Here is a 19,718-nt window from a genome sequence, read left to right on the forward strand (position 1 = left end):
TTTACTGACTATAGTGTCCGGATTTGGTGACATTGAGATCTTTCTTATGATTGAAAAACTCGTCCAACGACATCGGACAAATCTCGGATCTTTCACATGACTAACTGAGAAGTAGTGAAGCAGTTTTCTCATTACTTAGGTGAACTCGAATTAAATTAACAAATAAGTTCACAACAGCCAAAGACATTACTATTTTATTTATTTTTGAGATGTACAGCCTCTTGAGTTATGAGTTTTTTGATCTTTTCAAACGCATTGATTTTTTATTTAGTGTTTTTTAAGCCATAGTTAAAATGTAAAGCATGTCAGTAGAGCACAGCTCTGTATGGTAAATTTACTTTATATTTAAGGCTGCCATCATATTAACCTCCCCCCCCCTCCACACACACTCACACGCAGACACACATGGTAGGCATGTTCGTTCAAATTGTTGGAGTAGCACGCAAAAAAAGCTAGTCTGTCCGCTCACAAGCAAGGTGTCGAGTGAAATGTGAAACTGAGCTGACCACTGCGGAAGTGGCGTCAGTCATAGTTTTGGGCATGCGCCGTGACCGGCATCGAAATATGACCACAGGGGAAAGATGTAATCGTTACACCGGCAACATCGGAGCTCTGCAGTGTTAGACCGTTGGGTGAGTGTAGAAATGCTTTTGTTTTATTCTGAATTTTGGAACGTTTGGAACGTTAGCGGTCTATTCGTTTTTGGATTTATGCCTGTTGTAAGACCAATAAAGGGTTTAGACATCGGGTGTGTATATAATGTATAATTAAATCTCATAGTTAAGTCTTTTTCTCTACTGTTAACATCGGCAACATCGGAGCTCTGCAGTGTTAGACCATCGGTTGAGAACAGAAATGCTTCACAAAAAACCTGAAATTTGGAACCCTAGCAGTTTACTCGCCTGTTGTAAGACCTATAAAGTGTTTAGACATCGGGTGAGTATATAATGTATAATTAAATCTCATAGTTTAGTCTTTTTCTCTGCTATAACCTGGGCAACATGCAGCAAGGCTCCCCTACTGTTAACATCGGCAACATCGGAGCTGTGCAGTGTTAGACCATTGGGTGAGTAAAGAAAGGCATATTCAGTTACTGTCACGCCTGGTACACTGATGGTTCCTTTAGCAACATGCAGCAAGGCTCCCCTACTGTTAACATCGGCGCTGTGCAGTGTTAGACCATTGGGTGAGTAAAGAAAGGCATAGTCACGCCTGGTACACTGATGGTTCCTTTAGCAACATGCAGCAAGGCTCCCCCACTGTTAACATCGGCAACATCGGAGCTGTGCAGTGTTAGACCATTGGGTGAGTAAAGAAAGGCATAGTCACGCCTGGTACGCTGATGATTCCTTTAGCAACATGCAGCCAGGCTCTCTCACTGTTAACATCTGTTGTTAGACCGTTGGGTGAGTAGCCTACAGAAAGGCATAGTCACGCCTGGTACACTGATGGTTCCTTTAGCAACATGCAGCAAGGCTCTCTCACTGTTAACATCTGTTGTTAGACCGTTGGGTGAGTACAGAAAGGCATAGTCATGCCTGGTACGCTGATGATTCCTATAGCAACATGCAGCCAGGCTCTCTCACTGTTAACATCTGTTGTTAGACCGTTGGGTGAGTAGCCTACAGAAAGGCATAGTCACGCCTGGTACGCTGATGATTCCTTTAGCAACATGCAGCCAGGCTCTCTCACTGTTAACATCTGTTGTTAGACCGTTGGGTGAGTACATAAAGGCATAGTCACGCCTGGTACGCTGATGATTCCTATAGCAACATGCAGCCAGGCTCTCTCACTGTTAACATCTGTTGTTAGACCGTTGGGTGAGTACATAAAGGCATAGTCACGCCTGGTACGCTAATGATTCCTTTAGCAACATGCAGCCAGGCTCTCTCACTGTTAACATCTGTTGTTAGACCATTGGGTGAGTAAAGAAAGGCATAGTCACGCCTGGTACGCTGATGATTCCTTTAGCAACATGCAGCCAGGCTCTCTCACTGTTAACATCTGTTGTTAGACCGTTGGGTGAGTACATAAAGGCATAGTCACGCCTGGTACGCTGATGATTCCTTTAGCAACATGCAGCCAGGCTCTCTCACTGTTAACATCTGTTGTTAGACCGTTGGGTGAGTAGCCTACAGAAAGGCATAGTCACGCCTGGTACGCTAATGATTCCTTTAGCAACATGCAGCCAGGCTCTCTCACTGTTAACATCTGTTGTTAGACCGTTGGGCGAGTACAGTGAAACTCCTCCTCTAAGACCTACACAAATCTGGAAAAAATCATGTCTTAAAAAGGAGTGAGTCTTAAAATGGAGGTAAATTCACGGAGGTTATGAACAGAAAGTCTGAAAAAGCAAGATCTTAAAAGGGGGGGGGGGGGGGTCTTAAAAGATGGGTTCCACTGTATAAAAAGGCTTAGTCACGCCTGGTACAGTTTGATTACTTTAGTAATTACATGCAGCAAGTGTTAACATCCGCAACATCGGAGCTCTCCAGTGTTAGACCGTTGTGTGAGAACAGAACTTTTTTATTCTTTTTTTTTGTTCTTAAATTTGGAACGTTAGTAGTACCTGTACAGTCTAGAGACATCCTGCTTGCTGCCGCGCGAGCCGAGAAAATGTTCCCTCTTTATCTTCACTGCGCTGGCTGCAAAACCCCTCCACGGAGGTGTTTTCAGACACAGGGTGTGTAGTTAGGTCTGTCTCTGTATGATGATGATAACTTCTACAAACATGGAGTAAGGCCCCAAATAAGAAAAGTTCCTTTTGCTTTGAGGTTTGAAAGAAAAACCACGCACTGACCATGTTGATGAGCTGCAGCTAGAGACAAAAATCACTAGTGATAGCCTAATACACTTTTAATTTTGTTTTGTTTTGTTGTTTGTTTATGTTTCTTTCTAGTTAAAGTAACTGTTTGATTTCTTTATGTTGCAGGCACTGGACAGATGATGATATGGAAACCATGACCTGAATTACGTTGATGTCCTGGTTGGAATACCTTGATGTCCTGGTTGGAATACGTTGATGTCCTAGCTGACATACTTTGCCTCCTATTGACATATCAAGGCAGTTGTCAGTATTTCTTGTGGGACCAAGCATGGTTCGTTGTCAATGAAGTATTAGAGGCATTTTCTTGTTTAAAAACGCGCGTGTGTATGTGTGTGTGTGTGTGTGAGCTTAATTGTGTATTAATGTGCATTGTGTTTGTGAGAGGGTGTGCCAGTAAAAGTGCACCACAAGCCTGCATGGATAACACATAATCATGCCTGTATCAGTCAGCGATAGGACTGATCAGGTCAAAATATTTTGACAAGTTCATCATAAGAGCCAAAACACACACACACACACACGTGCGGACAAACACACACACAACTATTTCTCTCTCTCACACACCTCTATCTCTCTCTCTCTCACACACACACCACTCTCTCTCGTTGGGTTAGTACATAGAAAATACAAAACAAATACAAAACAAATACCCTCGTAAATAAAGAATTTGTCATTGTCAAAGAATTTGTCATTGTCATTGTCTCTCTCTCTCTCTCTCTCTCACACACACACGTGCGCGGACAAACACACACACACACACACAACTATTTCTCTCTCTCTCTCTCTCTCTCTCTCTCTCTCTCTCTCTCTCTCTCTCTCTCTCACACACACACACACGCACTAAAATAAGCCCATAATGCAATACAAGGGTTGGCACATCATTAACAGACTGCTTTAAGCACAATCACAGTTTTTATTTACACTGAAATATAATTGCACAGATCTGATGAAATGAGTGGCTGAAACAGCAGCAACCTAATGCAGAGCAGAACAAACGTTCTATAAAATAAAAATAAATCTTAAGAAACCTACCATAAAACACAAAAATAACAAAAACCGAATACATGTCTTATCATAAAAAAAAATGTACAGAGTCAAATAAAGAATACCCTCCCCTCAAATAAAAAAAATAAAAAAAATTACCAAAACCACAAAACAAACCCAGACAACAACAAATTACACACGCACAAAACAAGTCAATACAGGCCGAAATAACAGAACAGATTCACCTTTAAATTTTTTTTATATTGACCAACAAAGTCACAAACCTGTGTCACATAAGAAACTGTGAGAAAATGAATCAGATGATGATGCGTTTACTATCACAGTAAATAAACATAGAAAATACAAAACAAATATCAAATAAAAATTGCAAAAAGCAAAGAGTCTTTTGCATATCACAGAAGAGAGTCAATTTCTACGCAATATTATGCAGCTTGACAAATCAAAAACTTTGCATATAAGTATTTTGGGCAAATCTGTTTACTATCAATAATACAGCTTATGCTTGTTGAGTGGCACCCCCTTTTAAGACATTACAAATTCTGAAAAAATCAAGTCTTAAAAAGGAGGGAGTCCTCAATTAGAGGTAAATTTACAGAGAGGTTATGTATGAACAGAGAGGTTATGTATGAACAGAGAGGTTATGTTTGAACAGAGAGGTTATGTTTGAACAGAGAGGTTATGTATGAACAGAGAGGTTATGTATGAACAGAGAGGTTATGTATGAACAGAGAGGTTATGTATGAACAGAGAGGTTATGTATGAACAGAGAGGTTATGTATGAACAGAACGTCTGAATTAAGGCCTTGAAAGGTCTTGAAATGTTCGTTTTGAGAAAACGTTCATGACAAAAATTCACTTTGAAAAACCAACATGACAATAAATTCACTTTGAGAAAACGATAATAACCTTCCATTTTTCGCCTTCGTACCTCAAAAGAATAGGCGTTGAAGCCACAGCTCTATGTGACTGTGGCGAGGACGAACAAACCCCCCCAGCACGTTCTACAAGCCTGCCCTCTCCATGCCCCCCTGCGCGACCTGACCTGGTCAGAGAGGACAACCCCCGACACAAAACTTTGGGAAACTGTGGAAGACCTGCGCCGAACTTGCGAGTTCATACAATCAGCAGGCCTAAGATTGATTATAAGGGACACAACCGTCGAACGCTGAAGAAGAAGAAGATAATAACCTTAAATTCGCTTTGACAAAACGATGACTATAAATTCACTTTGTGAAAAGATCATGACTCATATCTCATACAAAAGTAGAAGAAGAAGTTTAAGGCACACAGACAAGACAGTGGTGATGATGAACAGTGATTGCTGCAATGTTAGCGCAGCTAGTGTTAACCTTAATGGTGTAAAATAATTCAAACATAGTGCCACATCAACATCTCCGTTTACATAACTTAAACAAGAATGTACATACATAAACAGAAACAAAAATGAGACACAGTTAGGTCAAGCGCCATAAAGAGGCATCCCATTGATACCTAATGTCCATGCAAAAATAATTCTTTGAAAATGCTCGCTATCTATGGAGAGCACCTGGGGTGTTTTCTGGCAGTAAGCATTTACAGGGCTAACACAAACATAAACGTGAAAGGCCAGGGTCTTCTGAAAGGGTGCAGGGCCAACGAAAGTTTTCAAAAACCGGATTTCTGGCAAGAACCGGCAAGGTGTTAGCCCTGCGTTCAAACAAAAGGTGTGTGTGTGTACCATGTGTAAAAGCCTGGCGATGTCTGTGTGTACCATGTGTAAAAGCCTGGCGATGTCTGTGTGTACCATGTGTAAAAGCCTGGCGATGTCTGTGTGTACCATGTTAAAAAGCCTGGCGATGTCTGTGTGTACCATGTGTAAAAGCCTAACAATGTCTGTGTGTACCATGTGTAAAAGCCTGGCGATGTCTGTGTGTACTATGTGTAAAAGCCTGGCGATGTCTGTGTGTACTATGTGTAAAAGCCTGGCAATGTCTGTGTGTACCATGTGTAAAAGCCTGGCAATGTCTGTGTGTACCATGTGTAAAAGCCTGGCGATGTCTGTGTGTACCATGTTAAAAAGCCTGGCGATGTCTGTGTGTACCATGTGTAAAAGCCTGGCGATGTCTGTGTGTACCATGTGTAAAAGCCTGGCGATGTCTGTGTGTACCATGTGTAAAAGCCTGGCGATGTCTGTGTGTACCATGTTAAAAAGCCTGGCGATGTCTGTGTGTACCATGTGTAAAAGCCTGGCGATGTCTGTGATCAGAAAGTGATGGTTTACAGGAAGAGGAGTGGGCCTTTTACAATTGGCCAATTTGCCTAATTCAGAAATATCTTTAGGGAAAAGAGTGTGCAATAAACTATTTGGTCAGTTATATGTCAACAAAAACACAGCCAATAGGAAAAGATATAGTTTCAATCACGGCCGCCCTCTGTTTCCCTGTCAAGATGCAATGTCTTGAAAGCAAATGATCATTTTCTGTAGAAACCCCCCCCCCAAAAAATGAAAAATAAAAATATTAAAAATAGTTATATGTTCAGTCAAATCACAGGTGTTTTATTTCAAAGACAACAGAAACCAATGTTAACTGAAGCCATACTGTTGGAAGTGTAAGACAATTCACAAACACAATACTGAAGTGTTTAATACACCCGTTCATCAGAAAAGCCCTCTACATTATTCACAGAGGGAAAAGGTTCTTTTTGATTGAATAGTCTTTTTGTCTTGATTTAAAACAATACAAGAAATGCAACAGATCTGTAAATGTACACAAAGCGTATCACAGCAAACAAGAAGAGCAAAGCCCATATGACTCACATGCTTTACACATTTTTCCTACCAAAATACATGTGACCTTGACCCAAGGTCAAGGTCATCCAAGGTCATGCAACACAAAGCTGTTAATTCAAGACATAGGAAGTACAATGGTGCTTATTGGCTCTTTCTACCATGAGATATGGTCACTTTTAGTGGTTCACTACCTTATTTTGGTCACATTTCATAAGGGTCAAAGTGACCTTGACCTTGATCATATGTGACCAAATGTGTCTCATGATGAAAGCATAACATGTGCCCCACATAATTTTTAAGTTTGAAACAGTTATCTTCCATAGTTCAGGGTCAAGGTCACTTCAAAATATGTATACAATCCAACTTTGAAGAGCTCCTGTGACCTTGACCTTGAAGCAAGGTAAACCAAACTGGTATCAAAAGATGGGGCTTACTTTGCCCTATATATTATATATAGGTGAGGTATTGAATCTCAAAAGCGTCAGAGAAAATGTGAAAAATGTGAAAAATAGCTGTTTTTTAGGCAACATTTATGGCCCCTGCGACCTTGACCTTGAATCAAGGTCAAGATGCTATGTATGTTTTTTGGGGCCTTGTCATCATACACCATCTTGCCAAATTTGGTACTGATAGACTGAATAGTGTCCAAGAAATATCCAACGTTAAAGTTTTCCGGACGGACGTCCGGACGGACGGACGGACGGACGGACGGACGGACGGACGGACGACTCGGGTGAGTACATAGACTCACTTTTGCTTCGCATGTGAGTCAAAAAAAACCGAAACAAGTCTAACAAAAAGAAAGAAAAAAAAGAAGCTTTTACTTTGAGCAGCCATATGGTTTGTCAAACAGCAGCTTGCCATTGCTGCTTCCAGCTTTAAAACTGAAACAGTAACAATGAAAATAAATAATTGGCTTCAGAAAGAAAGAGGGGACACAACGCAGCTCAGAGCCATCTTTTGCTACCCTGGATACTGTCCCCTGATGCGTGTCTGTCACCTAGTCGTCCTACCTAGTCTCCCCCAGAGACGGTAGCAATGTCCTACCCCCTTAATTGTCACCACAGTGGCATGTAAAAGACCTCGGTCATTCTGCCAAAAATACAGATGGCTGATACCACCTAAACACGCATACACTTGTGTATCTCATCAAAAGCCGTGAGGGCGAAAAACTCGAATTATCATATAACCCATAACTAGTTCTTAAGAGGCAAAATATTTAGCCTGAAGGACATGAAGCATTCTCTATTTCAGCGAGGTAGCAGTCAAACTTCAGCCACTGTGCTGTACAGAGCACAAAAGAATTTTTTCACTGTGGCCTGCTTTCGGGATATGACAGGTTCAAGGTTTGCAGTCAGACCGAACACTGTGAACTGAACTAAGGGGGCTTAAGGTCATCACAGGTAACTATCCTATCAGGGACATGGATGTGATAATACGCTAAAGAAATGGTAAAAGTGAGGACAAGGGGAGAATGATGGGAAGGGTTTAGAGAGATGATGACGAAAGGTTCATGAAAAGTTTTCTGAATACCATGCGTTACTTCCTGAGGGTGTGGAAACCATGACAACTGCTCAGGCTTTTTATAGGATGCACAGTGGGAGTCTCGGGTAGGTCGGATGGGACATACACATGCACATCAGGGGACACTATCCAGGGTAGACTAGAAGGAACGGAGTTGAATGGACTGACCTCTCTTTCTTTCGAAACGCAATCAATTAGTTTTATCGCTACTGTTCAACTTTAAACATTCCTCCTTCCCCTTCTTGATATCATGAGAAGAGACAATGGTGGTAAATAACTGTCAGGTTATTATGGCTGTGGAAGAGTTGCTTTTCCTTGGAAATACTGTTGCAAATTAACCCACGGAACATTTACGTAAAGAATCGACTGACATCCCAGTGAAAATTAGCTGCGATCGCCTTACCAGAATAAAGACTGGTGCCGTACAGTTAGAAAATGCCATTAATAGTGTCTAGTCAATTCAAACTTTCCTACAGCTAGCCTAAAGCTATGTTCCCGCTTACACAAATCCAAAACCAGTACGGTTCAGATGACACAGGCAGTCAAACTTTCCGAGCACATAATTTGGATCTCTGTTTAAATAGCGTATTTAAAACATCTTGTATTTTACACGTGTCATTGTCTAACATTCTGTTTGTCAGAAATGGCCTAACAATTATGCAATACGTACAAGTGTGAGATAGAGTGCCTTGGGGGATGAGGAACATATGATGGAGAATGCGGGGATCAGCCTTTTTTGAGAATGAAAGTCGCTTGTTCAGTTCAATGCTTGTTATTGTCTCAGGTGCCAGGAGAATGGTTCCGTATAACTCTCGCTTACTCTATTACACATGTCGTATGTATTTAGAGCGCTTACTTCCCTTTGTTTATGACTTAATCAGACAATAAGCAATCCAAGTACATTTTTGTGGCACACCAACACAAGCACAATCTTATGGCAGAAAAAAAGCTATACCCAAGCCAAACAAATTATTTTCAGTCAGACTTGTAGTTTCTTGAGATATGGAGAGAAAAAATTGGATTGGAACTGAACGTGGAAACAAAACAAGAAAGATGTTGGGAGTCCACTTTTCTTACCTCCTTGTGGCAGCAACAATTTGGATTAAAATCAGATTTGTGAAGAAGGAAAACATAGTTTTACGCTACCAAGGAACCCCTCTTTTAAGACTTCCAAAAATCTGAGAAAATGAGGTCTTAATTAAAAAGGAGGGAGTCTTAAAACAGGGGTAGATTTACAGAGGTTATGAACACAACATTTCAAAGAGCAAAGTCTTAAAGGGAGGGAGTCTTAAATTTGGGGGTCTTAAAAGTGGGGTTCCACTGTACTTTGTGCTCATTTTGCTGTGCGGTCTGGGTCTTTCTGAATGAGCATCTTGAGCGTGCGGTTTGGCGTCAGACTTTTGTGAGCCAGTACGGAGTTTGTCATGGGGCTTCGATCTTTCCCATTCTCCAGCCAGGCTTGTATAGCGCTGCGGTCGTACGTGTATCCATCTGGAATGAAAACATACAAACATCTTACTTTGAATTAACAAGTGTTGTATTCTTTTTGATGTTGTACATGTTTCTGTCTGGAAGAAAAGCTTAAGTAGAATCATAAACTAAGAAAAGTTAGTTATTTGTACATTTAATTTTTGACAAAACAAAGTATTCACACGAGTAAACTTTATGTGCAGATTCAAGAGACCTTTTCCATGTCCCACCACCATGTCAATTTAACAAAGTGGCACGTAAAAGACCTCAATCATTCTGCCGTAAGTGCGGTTGGCTGATTACACCTAAACACGCATACACCTGGGTAGCGCAACTCTGTTGCTGCTAGCTTTCCACTGGGAGGAAGCAACCCGAATTTCCCAGCGATGAGATACTAAAGTAAATTAAATGAAATAAAATAAAACATGTGAGGAAAGGTTCTTTAGTGTTTTAGTATTTCTTCTATGTGTTATTACTCTGTTAATTAATGTTGTCGGTGCGGTTGTTAATCCCCAGCATGCAATTTACGATACATAGATCAGACATAACAAGTTCAGTTTTTAGTCTACTTTTGACAGGTTTTGGTTTCTTCTTCCGGGAACACTGGTTCTTCACCTGTTAATTCCTCCTTGCTCTTCTCGACAAAAAACCATTTCTAAAGTAAATCTGCTGTTTAAACAAAAGTCTGTCAATTAAGATAGACACGGAGGAACAAACAGACAGACGGAGAGACAGACAGACGGAGAGACAGACAGACAGACAGACAGACAGACAGACGGAGAGACAGACAATGGGACTTCTTCTTCTCGTTCATGGGTTGAAACTCCCACAATCTTTTAAGTGTATGACCGTTTTTACCCCTCCATTTGGGAAGCCATTTTAAAAATTTTAGTAATAAATTTTCATTTGATTAATATACTTACCCAACTCACATATAGCAATTAACCCTGGTTCAGTGCTGGTATCGCTGTACGCGTCCCCTTGGTAACAAGAAAGACGCCTCTAAAAAAGAGTGACCGAGACCCGTAAGGGTGTCTAGGCCAGCCCGGAAACGAGGCTGCCTTCCGTATGCGCGCGCATACTCCGCCATATGCATCATTCTAAAACGAAGCCCAACTCACTTCTTTTTTAGACATATATAACCCCACAGCGGGGAGGCGGGAGGGAATAAACGATGTGAGTTGGGTAAGTATATTAATCAAATGAAAATTTATTACTAAAATTTTTAATTAAATTACATATCTTACCCAACTCACATATAGCAGATTGCTACTAAAGGTTGGAGGGCACTTTACCCAACTAGGAATCGAGATTTTGTCCTGCCTCTACCCAAGCAGGTAACCCAGAAACGCATCCTGTCTCAAGGCATAGACATCCCTGAGAAAGACATCAATGAAGAACATTTCAAGAAAGCCAGTAAGCCGACTCAAGAACTTCCGCCAGGAGATTAAAATGCAGATCAACTAGAGTGGAAGCCCAATCTTTTGCCTCATGAGGCCTAGCTGTAGTAAAGGGCAAGACTGCCCTGACATTCCCTGCCTGACTCTGCCACCAGCCAAGAGCTTGCCTAGCTATGGTGGAGACCCACTTGGCTAACGAGAATTACGACATATCTCTAAACCGTACCATGATGAAAGAGATAAAAAGAAGTTTCTGAGTCTCCAAACGAGTGTGCACAGTCCGAAACAGAAATCTGCTGAGGGCTCTAACAGGACAAAAAAGTACATCAGGATCTCCAAGAGCAATAAACTTGCTCAAGAGAGGAAAGTTGAGTCCGCGCCACCCGAAGAGAGAGGACTGACTGCCCCCCCCCCCCCCCACCCCCCTTTTAATTCCTTGCCAACACTTGAAGGCCTGCCTAAACAATGTGGCAAACTATAAAGCTAAGGTTGACTTAAGTCATTACCTCTACCAAAGTCGATAGAAAAACTTTCTATCCTTAACCAGTGTTTAACGTCGTTTCTAACCGTTCAGGGTTAAAAAGCGACGGAGTTGAAGATAAGAACAAGAGCTGTTAGAATCAATAATCTGAAAAGATCCATGCAAGCTAGAAAAATCATTGAACTCGAAATGATCAAAAGGCTAAATATGGCTCTGGAGGAGCCAGAATATTGCTAAAAGGTTTAACAAGAAGGGCAAAGCCCATACGACTCACATGCTTTACACATTTTTCCTACCAAAATACATGTGACCTTGACCCAAGGTCAAGGTCATCCAAGGTCATGCAACACAAAGCTGTTAATTCAAGACATAGGAAGTACAATGGTGCTTATTGGCTCTTTCTACCATGAGATATGGTCACTTTTAGTGGTTCACTACCTTATTTTGGTCACATTTCATAAGGGTCAAAGTGACCTTGACCTTGATCATATGTGACCAAATGTGTCTCATGATGAAAGCATAACATGTGCCCCACATAATTTTTAAGTTTGAAACAGTTATCTTCCATAGTTCAGGGTCAAGGTCACTTCAAAATATGTATACAATCCAACTTTGAAGAGCTCCTGTGACCTTGACCTTGAAGCAAGGTAAACCAAACTGGTATCAAACGATGGGGCTTACTTTGCCCTATATATCATATATAGGTGAGGTATTGAATCTCAAAAACTTCAGAGAAAATGTGAAAAATGTGAAAAATAGCTGTTTTTTAGGCAACATTTATGGCCCCTGCGACCTTGACCTTGAAGCAAGGTCAAGATGCTATGTATGTTTTTTGGGGCCTTGTCATCATACACCATCTTGCCAAATTTGGTACTGATAGACTGAATAGTGTCCAAGAAATATCCAACGTTAAAGTTTTCCGGACGGCCGGCCGGACGGACGGACGGACGGACGTCCGGACGTCCGGACGGACGGACGGACGACTCGGGTGAGTACATAGACTCACTTTTGCTTCGCATGTGAGTCAAAATGTGAACGAAGCTGGATTCTCCAAATTCTGCTTACTTGCCAGAAAATTTGAAGGAACTCTAAGTACCATAGATCAGTCTTTCTCCAAAAAGCTGTCGAGAGCAAACCTAACCAGAAAAAACCTTCTGCATAGAACACAGAAACTCTGAACCAAATCCAGAGTTGAGGCATCAGCCCCTAAGTATCTCAAGTATACCCTTACAGCAGACATTCAAGTAATTCCAATGTGAGAACACAAAGATGCCTTCTTGCCAGCCTAAAGAGGTCTGGAAACCAAGATTGCAAAGACCCGTACTGTGCGACCAACAGGTCGCCCAAACTAACTCAAAAAGAGCCCTGTGAAAGCGAGGGTACCAAACCCAAAGTGGATAACAGCCAGCCTGAAGCTTTTCGTTTGGAAACGAAAAACAGCCAAGACCTGCCCTGCGCTTTCCTTTTACCGTGAGATTCTCTTAGTAAGAGAACCCGCGTGCATAGAAGCGGGCTCAAAAAGAGACCTTTCAAACAAGAAAGAGATAAACCTCTAGCCAACAGAATAAAACTTAAAGGGCAGAGGCTTACTCTCAGGTAAAAAACGGCAAAGTAAAATCTTTGTATATGAGTCCTGTCAGACCACAAAGATAACCTGTTAAACGTAACCGCCCCAGCAAGAGCTAAAAGCAAGTTTTGTTCAAAAGAGCCAATCATAAAGAAAAGATGCCGCAATCTACCAGAGCTAGGAGACCTTGATCTAACAGACAGTTTCTCCTTGCTATCACCATCACCAAACCCGAGGGCGGTTCCATAGAACGAAAAACAAGAGAACCTAAGTCCTTAAGCTTGGAGTTAACCGAAGCCTACAGAAAGCGCTCCGCGAGTGACACGCTACTTGAGCGTAAGAAACAAGCTAAAGCACCACCACCACCACAGGTAAAAAGTCGTGCGTTGCCCACATACGCGGTGGTGACAAAGAAGACTCGCTTGCGAAAACTCCCGCAAGAACAAGATGACCCCGCCAGAGGATCTAAGAACTTAACACTCGAAGATTCTCCTCAGAAGGCTCAAACCAACTACAAAATGCCGCGAACCGCGACACAGCTGAAGTATGAGCCTCCCCATTTCCTCCTCTTGTTCAAGCATCATAACGAAAATCGAAATGATGAGAACCAGCCACCAATCCTGATACGGCAAAAACTTGCCAACAATCGGAAAAGTTTTGAAAAGTTTCAAACGTCATAACACCATGACCAGATCTCCATCCACCTAACTCACGCCAGCTGGAAGACTGGAAGAGAAAGTGAAAACAGCCTGTACAAAGGCAAAGGAACCGCAGAAAACGGAACCAGAAGCCAAAAGCTGAAAAGTGCCGACTACCAACACCACAGTGTTAACGGTAGAAGGATATCCCGTCCTGTACCCAGAAGCCACAGCCGCAAAAGCGAAAGCGCAACAGGCCGTGGATAAGAAAACATCAGGACCAACCGGTTGTAAAGAAACACACCGGACGATCCCGTTGTACCTCGAACCATTTCAGCCGCTAGCGCCACTGCACTTGCTAACTTGAAACAGAACCTAAAAAACAGTGCTTTACAGAAAAACAGGAGCACCTTAATCTGAACAGCCTTCATGCACCTCCGTGCAATCCAGAAGCTGACTCCATGCTAGACTTAAATCTCCAACAAAGAATCAGCCCTACTGCTCGCTTCCTGCCCCCCTGCTCGGTATCAAAGGTAGGAAAGTGACCCCCAGAGAGACTCGCATGGTCAACCCCAAGAATCACCCAGCCCACCAACTTCCTGCCCCCAGGGCGGAAGCTTACGTTGCCTAGGGCTCTTAGCCGCTGCTGAACGTGCGCCAGAAAGCGGAAGAACAGACACGGTTTCAAACTTCACCGCACAAAGCTTGCTACCTCCTGCGAACGTACACCACTTTCACCGGAGAACCCGGCTACACGCGGCCATTTGCCAACTCCAGGGCAATGGACAACGATTCCCGGAAGCTGAAGTGAACATCCTGTTCCTCCGAACTTCCAGAAGTCATCAAACCAGATAGAGGTGGAGGAAGTAAAGCTTTGCTCTCAACCACCCCTCCAGTCAAAACTTAAATGCCGTTTTCCGCCGCCCACGTCACTGCGCTGGACAGCCTGAACGGCAAGTTAAGCTGGGTGTCGTCCCTCCCCGTGGACGCACCCTCATAAGGAAGTATCTTCGTTACCCTCTCCTTCATGCTCGCAATCGCAATCGGGAAGGTGACCCCCGCCTTTCGCGGTCCACCAACTTCCACAATACTTAAATGCCGTTTTCCGTCGCCCACGTCACTGCGCTGGACAACTTGAACGGCAAGTTAAGCTGGGTGTCGTCCATCCCCGTGGACGCACCCTCATAAGAAGGTATCCTCGTTAACCTTTCCTTCATGCTCGCAATCGCAATCAGGAAGGTGACCCCCGCCTTTCGCGGTCCACCAACCTTCACAAAACTTAAATGCCGTTTTCCGCCGCCCACGTCACTGCGCTGGACAACTTGAACGGCAAGTAAGCTGGGTGTCGTCCATCCCCGTGGACGCACCCTCAAATGGAAGTATCCTCGTTATCCTTTCCTTCATGCTCGCAGTCGCAATCAGGAAGGTGACCCCCGCCTTTCGCGGTCCACCAACTTCCACAAAACTTAAATGCCGTTTTCCGCTGCCCGCGTCACGGCGTTTGGACAACTTGAACGGCAAGTAAGCTGGATGTCGTCCACCACCGTGGACGCACCCCTTCCTGCCCCCTGGGCGGAAGCAGATGCCTTTCAACCTGGCCCCAGTCTACTGACGAGGCGGGAAGCATAGGAACATCTGTTCGCTTGTCAGGGCCCTTAGCACCCACTGACACCCCGACTAAGCGGTGGATATCAGCCAGTGGTTCAGAGCTTTCGCCTGGGCTTTAACCAGAGGCTACTTTCTCAAGACAACGCTCTACACTTTCGCTGGAAAACCCAGCTACTCATGTAGTCCACATACCTTGTGAGGAAGACGGAACACCTAAAGGTGAACCAACAGACGCCGGAGACCGTGAACTCCCCACATAAGGTCACAGCAGGGGACGAACGACCACTGTCCAGAGACGAACACACAGCAACCCCGGCCGGGAGAGCACGTAGTTCTGCCTTTGATGACGAAGTGCCAGCTGCCAAAGCAGAAACCTGTGAACTTAAAGTCAAAAGCAAAGAGGCCACGTCTACAGACGCAAGCCCAATAACAACATGTTGAGACAGCTGATAGCGTTAACTGCATTAAAGCAGGACTGGACAGCCACTGGAAAGACACATCAAGTGTCTACACACCAAGCTGCTACTAGCCCCCCCGCGTATGCAGCTTACTTTTGTGGATCGGCGTACAGGTTTTTAACCTAAATCGTCGCACAAGTACAAGTAGTACAAGCACAAGTACAAGTACTGCACCCGGTGTTCACAGGCGGTCACCCATCCAAGAACTAACCGGGCCCGACGTTGCTTAACTTCGATGAAAGGACGAGAACCGGTGCTTTCAACGTGGAGTGGCCGTTGGCCGGCAAAATGGGGGTTCCGGAATAGTCACCAGTGTAGTAAACAAACTGGAAGCGGACTTGTCTACCGGCTTAGCGGGTAAAACAATCAACACATCAAAAGATTTTTAGCAAGAGAATCTACAACAGAAACGGACATAGACCGGATTGTTTAGACTTCCTAAAAGCTTTCTAAGGAGAAAAGGGCACAGCAGCTACCTATTAAGAAGCTGCCCTCTTCTTAGCATTGTCAGCCATGACGGAAAAACGACTCACGAAAAAAATTTCTGAGAAAAATCGCAAGTCCAAAATACGGCCAACAAAACTGCCAAAATCAAGCAAAATACAAGGAACGACCTCACCTCAACATAGTTGTGAAGTCCAGATGACAAGAAGAGACCAAGAGGAACGAAACAAAGTCAAAAAGACTAAGTAACAACGGCTGAAACAGCCAGAGCGTACAAAAATGCGACCAGTCCCACTGACGCTGAGTTTTTAGAATGATGCATATGGCGGAGTATGCGCGCGCATACGGAAGGCAGCCTCGTTTCCGGGCTGGCCTAGACACCCTTACGGGTCTCGGTCACTCTTTTTTAGAGGCGTCTTTCTTGTTACCAAGGGGACGCGTACAGCGATACCAGCACTGAACCAGGGTTAATTGCTATATGTGAGTTGGGTAAGATATGTAATTTAATGCTGCTTTAGGGGGAAGCATGTTGGGTATTTTCATGTTTCCATAACCCACCGAACTCTGACATGGATTACAGGATCTTTTTCTTGGGACTGACACTCACCTGCAGCAATAACAGGATCTTTCATGATCTCCATGGTAATGGGGCACAGGAACTCGTCATGTCCATGCAGAGAGTCTGAAACAAACACACATTCTTACGCTCTTATTCCAAAACTATACAGTATTTGTCTTAGTGTAACTCGGTAATGTATACAAAGGATGGGTTTAAATAATTATTGTAATTAATCACATGCAAGTTATTTACCAATTCCCTGAATTACACCTACGATGTGTGCACAGAGGCACACACGCATGCATGCATGTATGCACAAACAAAAAAACAAGTACACACACACACACACACACACGGGTGCAGCAGTACACTGAAGAGCATGAAGATGACTGTGACAGAGGTAAACACAGTAAGCTCCAATAGGATGACAGAGTAAATGTGACCACAAGTGAAGACAAAAACAGTGTGTCTACCAGGCATGGGAATTGAAACAAGTAAAAAAGGCTGAACATTTGTAAGTAATGGCAAAGTCGACGGCGCAACGCGCCTAGCCCTGCTAGGGGGGTTCGGGGGCATGCCCCCCTGGAATTTTTTTTCTCCAAAGAACCCAAATGGTGCAATTTGGTGTCATCTAAGCTCCAAGTTTGCCATTAAATTCAGTTTTTAGAACCATTTTTGCCTCCCCCATTTATTTTTTCGGCGGACACTTTTGCTTTTTCAGCAGAACAAAATAAAAATTCGGCGGAGATTTGCCTTTCGGCGGACAATTCCCATGCCTGGTCTACAGCTGTTATTGTATGTACATCAGACCTTCCCGAAGGAGACAGCGCTACAAAAAAAGCTATACGGCCCCAAAGAGGACTTGGAGAGGACAGCACGTTTCGCCCTGCAGTCCGGACTGACGATCTAACAGCGAACGACAAGAAGAAGAAAAAGACCTTCCCGAAAATTGAATAAATGTCATCACTAATAGAAAACATGCTCAGAGAAATCTCTTCAGCTATTACTGCGTTCCAATACCTTTTGCTTTGCTGGACGCAGCCTTGGCAGGGGAGGCTACTGCCCTCTGTGGCGTCTGTGGAGCGGGATTTCTACTCCGCAACATCTTGTTCCTGTGGCCCAATGCAGCTGAACCAATCACACACAGACATTAAACAGTGTGAAATCGTGACACCAGAAGAAACAATCACACACAGACATCAAACAGTGTGAAATCGTGACACCAGAAGAAACAATCACACACAGACATCAAACAGTGTGAAATCGTGACACCAGAAGAAACAATCACACACAGACATCAAACAGTGTGAAATCCTGACACCAGAAGAAACATTCACACACAGACATCAAACAGTGTGAAATCCTGACACCAGAAGAAACAATCACACACAGACATCAAACAGTGTGAAGTCGTGACACCAGAAGAAACAATCACACACAGACATCAAACAGTGTGAAGTCGTGACACCAGAAGAAACATTCACACACAGACATCAAACAGTGTGAAATCCTGACACCAGAAGAAACATTCACACACAGACATCAAACAGTGTGAAATCCTGACACCAGAAGAAACAATCACACACAGACATCAAACAGTGTGAAGTCGTGACACCAGAAGAAACAATCACACACAGACATCAAACAGTGTGAAATCGTGACACCAGAAGAAACAATCACACACAGACATCAAACAGTGTGAAGTCGTGACACCAGAAGAAACAATCACACACAGACATCAAACAGTGTGAAATCCTGACACCAGAAGAAACAATCACACACAGACATCAAACAGTGTGAAATCGTGACACCAGAAGAAACATTCACATACACGCAGCGGCACACAGACATCAAACAGTGTGAAATCGTGACACCAGAAGAAACATTCACATACATGCAGCGGCACACAGACATCAAACAGTGTGAAATCGTGACACCAGAAGAAACATTCACATACATGCAGCGGCACACAGACATCAAACAGTGTGAAATCGTGACACCAGAAGAAACATTCACATACACGCAGCGGCACACAGACATCAAACAGTGTGAAATCGTGACACCAGAAGAAACATTCACATACACGCAGCGGCACACAGACATCAAACAGTGTGAAATCGTGACACCAGAAGAAACATTCACATACATGCAGCGGCACACAGACATCAAACAGTGTGAAATCGTGACACCAGAAGAAACATTCACATACACGCAGCGGCACACAGACATCAAAGAGTGTGAAATCGTGACACCAGAAGAAACATTCACATACACGCAGCGGCACACAGACAGGTATGAGACACACCATCAGACTGACAGTGAGAGAAAGAATGATAAAAAAAAATTCCTCCAGGCAATAATACGTTTTACAATGTACAGAATTCACAAGGCTCACGATTCAGAACTGGGGAAAGAAAGAGTACGTTGTAGTTGTAATCTAAAATTAATGTATTCCACCTAACACAAAGGAAGCAGAACAACAAGGACATAACTTATTCACTTACAGACTCCAAGGGTAGTTTCAAGATCAGCTGTCGTAAGGGCAAACAACTCTGCTCCATCTATGGCATTCCGTCTGAAGCTGTCTTGGTACTCTGCCAGACCCAGCGTTGCCAACCACTGTACCACGTTGTCCACTGTCCACTGCTTGGAAGGCTTGGTCAGGTCCACTGAGGTGGAAGGTGAGGGTTCTACTGCTTTTTTATCTGATGGTGGGATAAAGAAATATATCACACTTTGCAGCTAACATAGACATCATAATTTTGTTAATTTAAAATTTTTTTTTTTTTCATTTTCATTACTTCATTGTCCAATCGCTTGGGAATTCGGGTTGCTTCCTCCCAGTGGAAAGCTAGCAGCAACAGAGTCAAGCTGCCTAGGTGTGTGCGTGTTTCGGTGTAACCAGTCACCTGCACTTATGGAAGAATGACAGCTAGGTCTTTATCGTGCCACTGTGTTGACAGTGAC

At 43.4% G+C, this 19,718-nt stretch overlaps 2 protein-coding genes and 1 pseudogene across 2 annotated transcripts in view; 1 reads left to right on the forward strand and 2 right to left on the reverse strand.

Moving 5' to 3' along the window:
- Positions 1-3,152, forward strand: part of LOC138946940 (uncharacterized) — an 8,289-nt gene extending 5,137 nt beyond the window's left edge. Inside the window, exon 6 of the mRNA XM_070318360.1 lies at positions 2,933-3,152. The gene's annotated coding sequence lies outside the window, so the exon portion shown is untranslated. The remainder of the gene's footprint in view (positions 1-2,932) is intronic.
- Positions 3,153-3,726: 574 nt separating this feature from the next.
- Positions 3,727-19,718, reverse strand: part of LOC138946941 (WD repeat, SAM and U-box domain-containing protein 1-like) — a 31,146-nt gene continuing 15,154 nt past the window's right edge. Inside the window, exons 11-14 of the mRNA XM_070318361.1 lie at positions 19,256-19,456; positions 17,772-17,879; positions 16,800-16,874; positions 3,727-9,617 (exon numbers count right to left, since the gene is read on the reverse strand). Of these exons, the coding sequence (XP_070174462.1) occupies positions 9,460-9,617; positions 16,800-16,874; positions 17,772-17,879; positions 19,256-19,456 (542 nt within the window). The 3' untranslated portion in view covers positions 3,727-9,459. The remainder of the gene's footprint in view (positions 9,618-16,799; positions 16,875-17,771; positions 17,880-19,255; positions 19,457-19,718) is intronic.
- On the reverse strand, positions 15,911-16,029 carry LOC138947884 (5S ribosomal RNA; annotated as a pseudogene).

This window comes from Littorina saxatilis, linkage group LG14 (assembly GCF_037325665.1).
Source record: "Littorina saxatilis isolate snail1 linkage group LG14, US_GU_Lsax_2.0, whole genome shotgun sequence".
In the NCBI taxonomy this organism is placed as follows: domain Eukaryota; kingdom Metazoa; phylum Mollusca; class Gastropoda; order Littorinimorpha; family Littorinidae; genus Littorina; species Littorina saxatilis.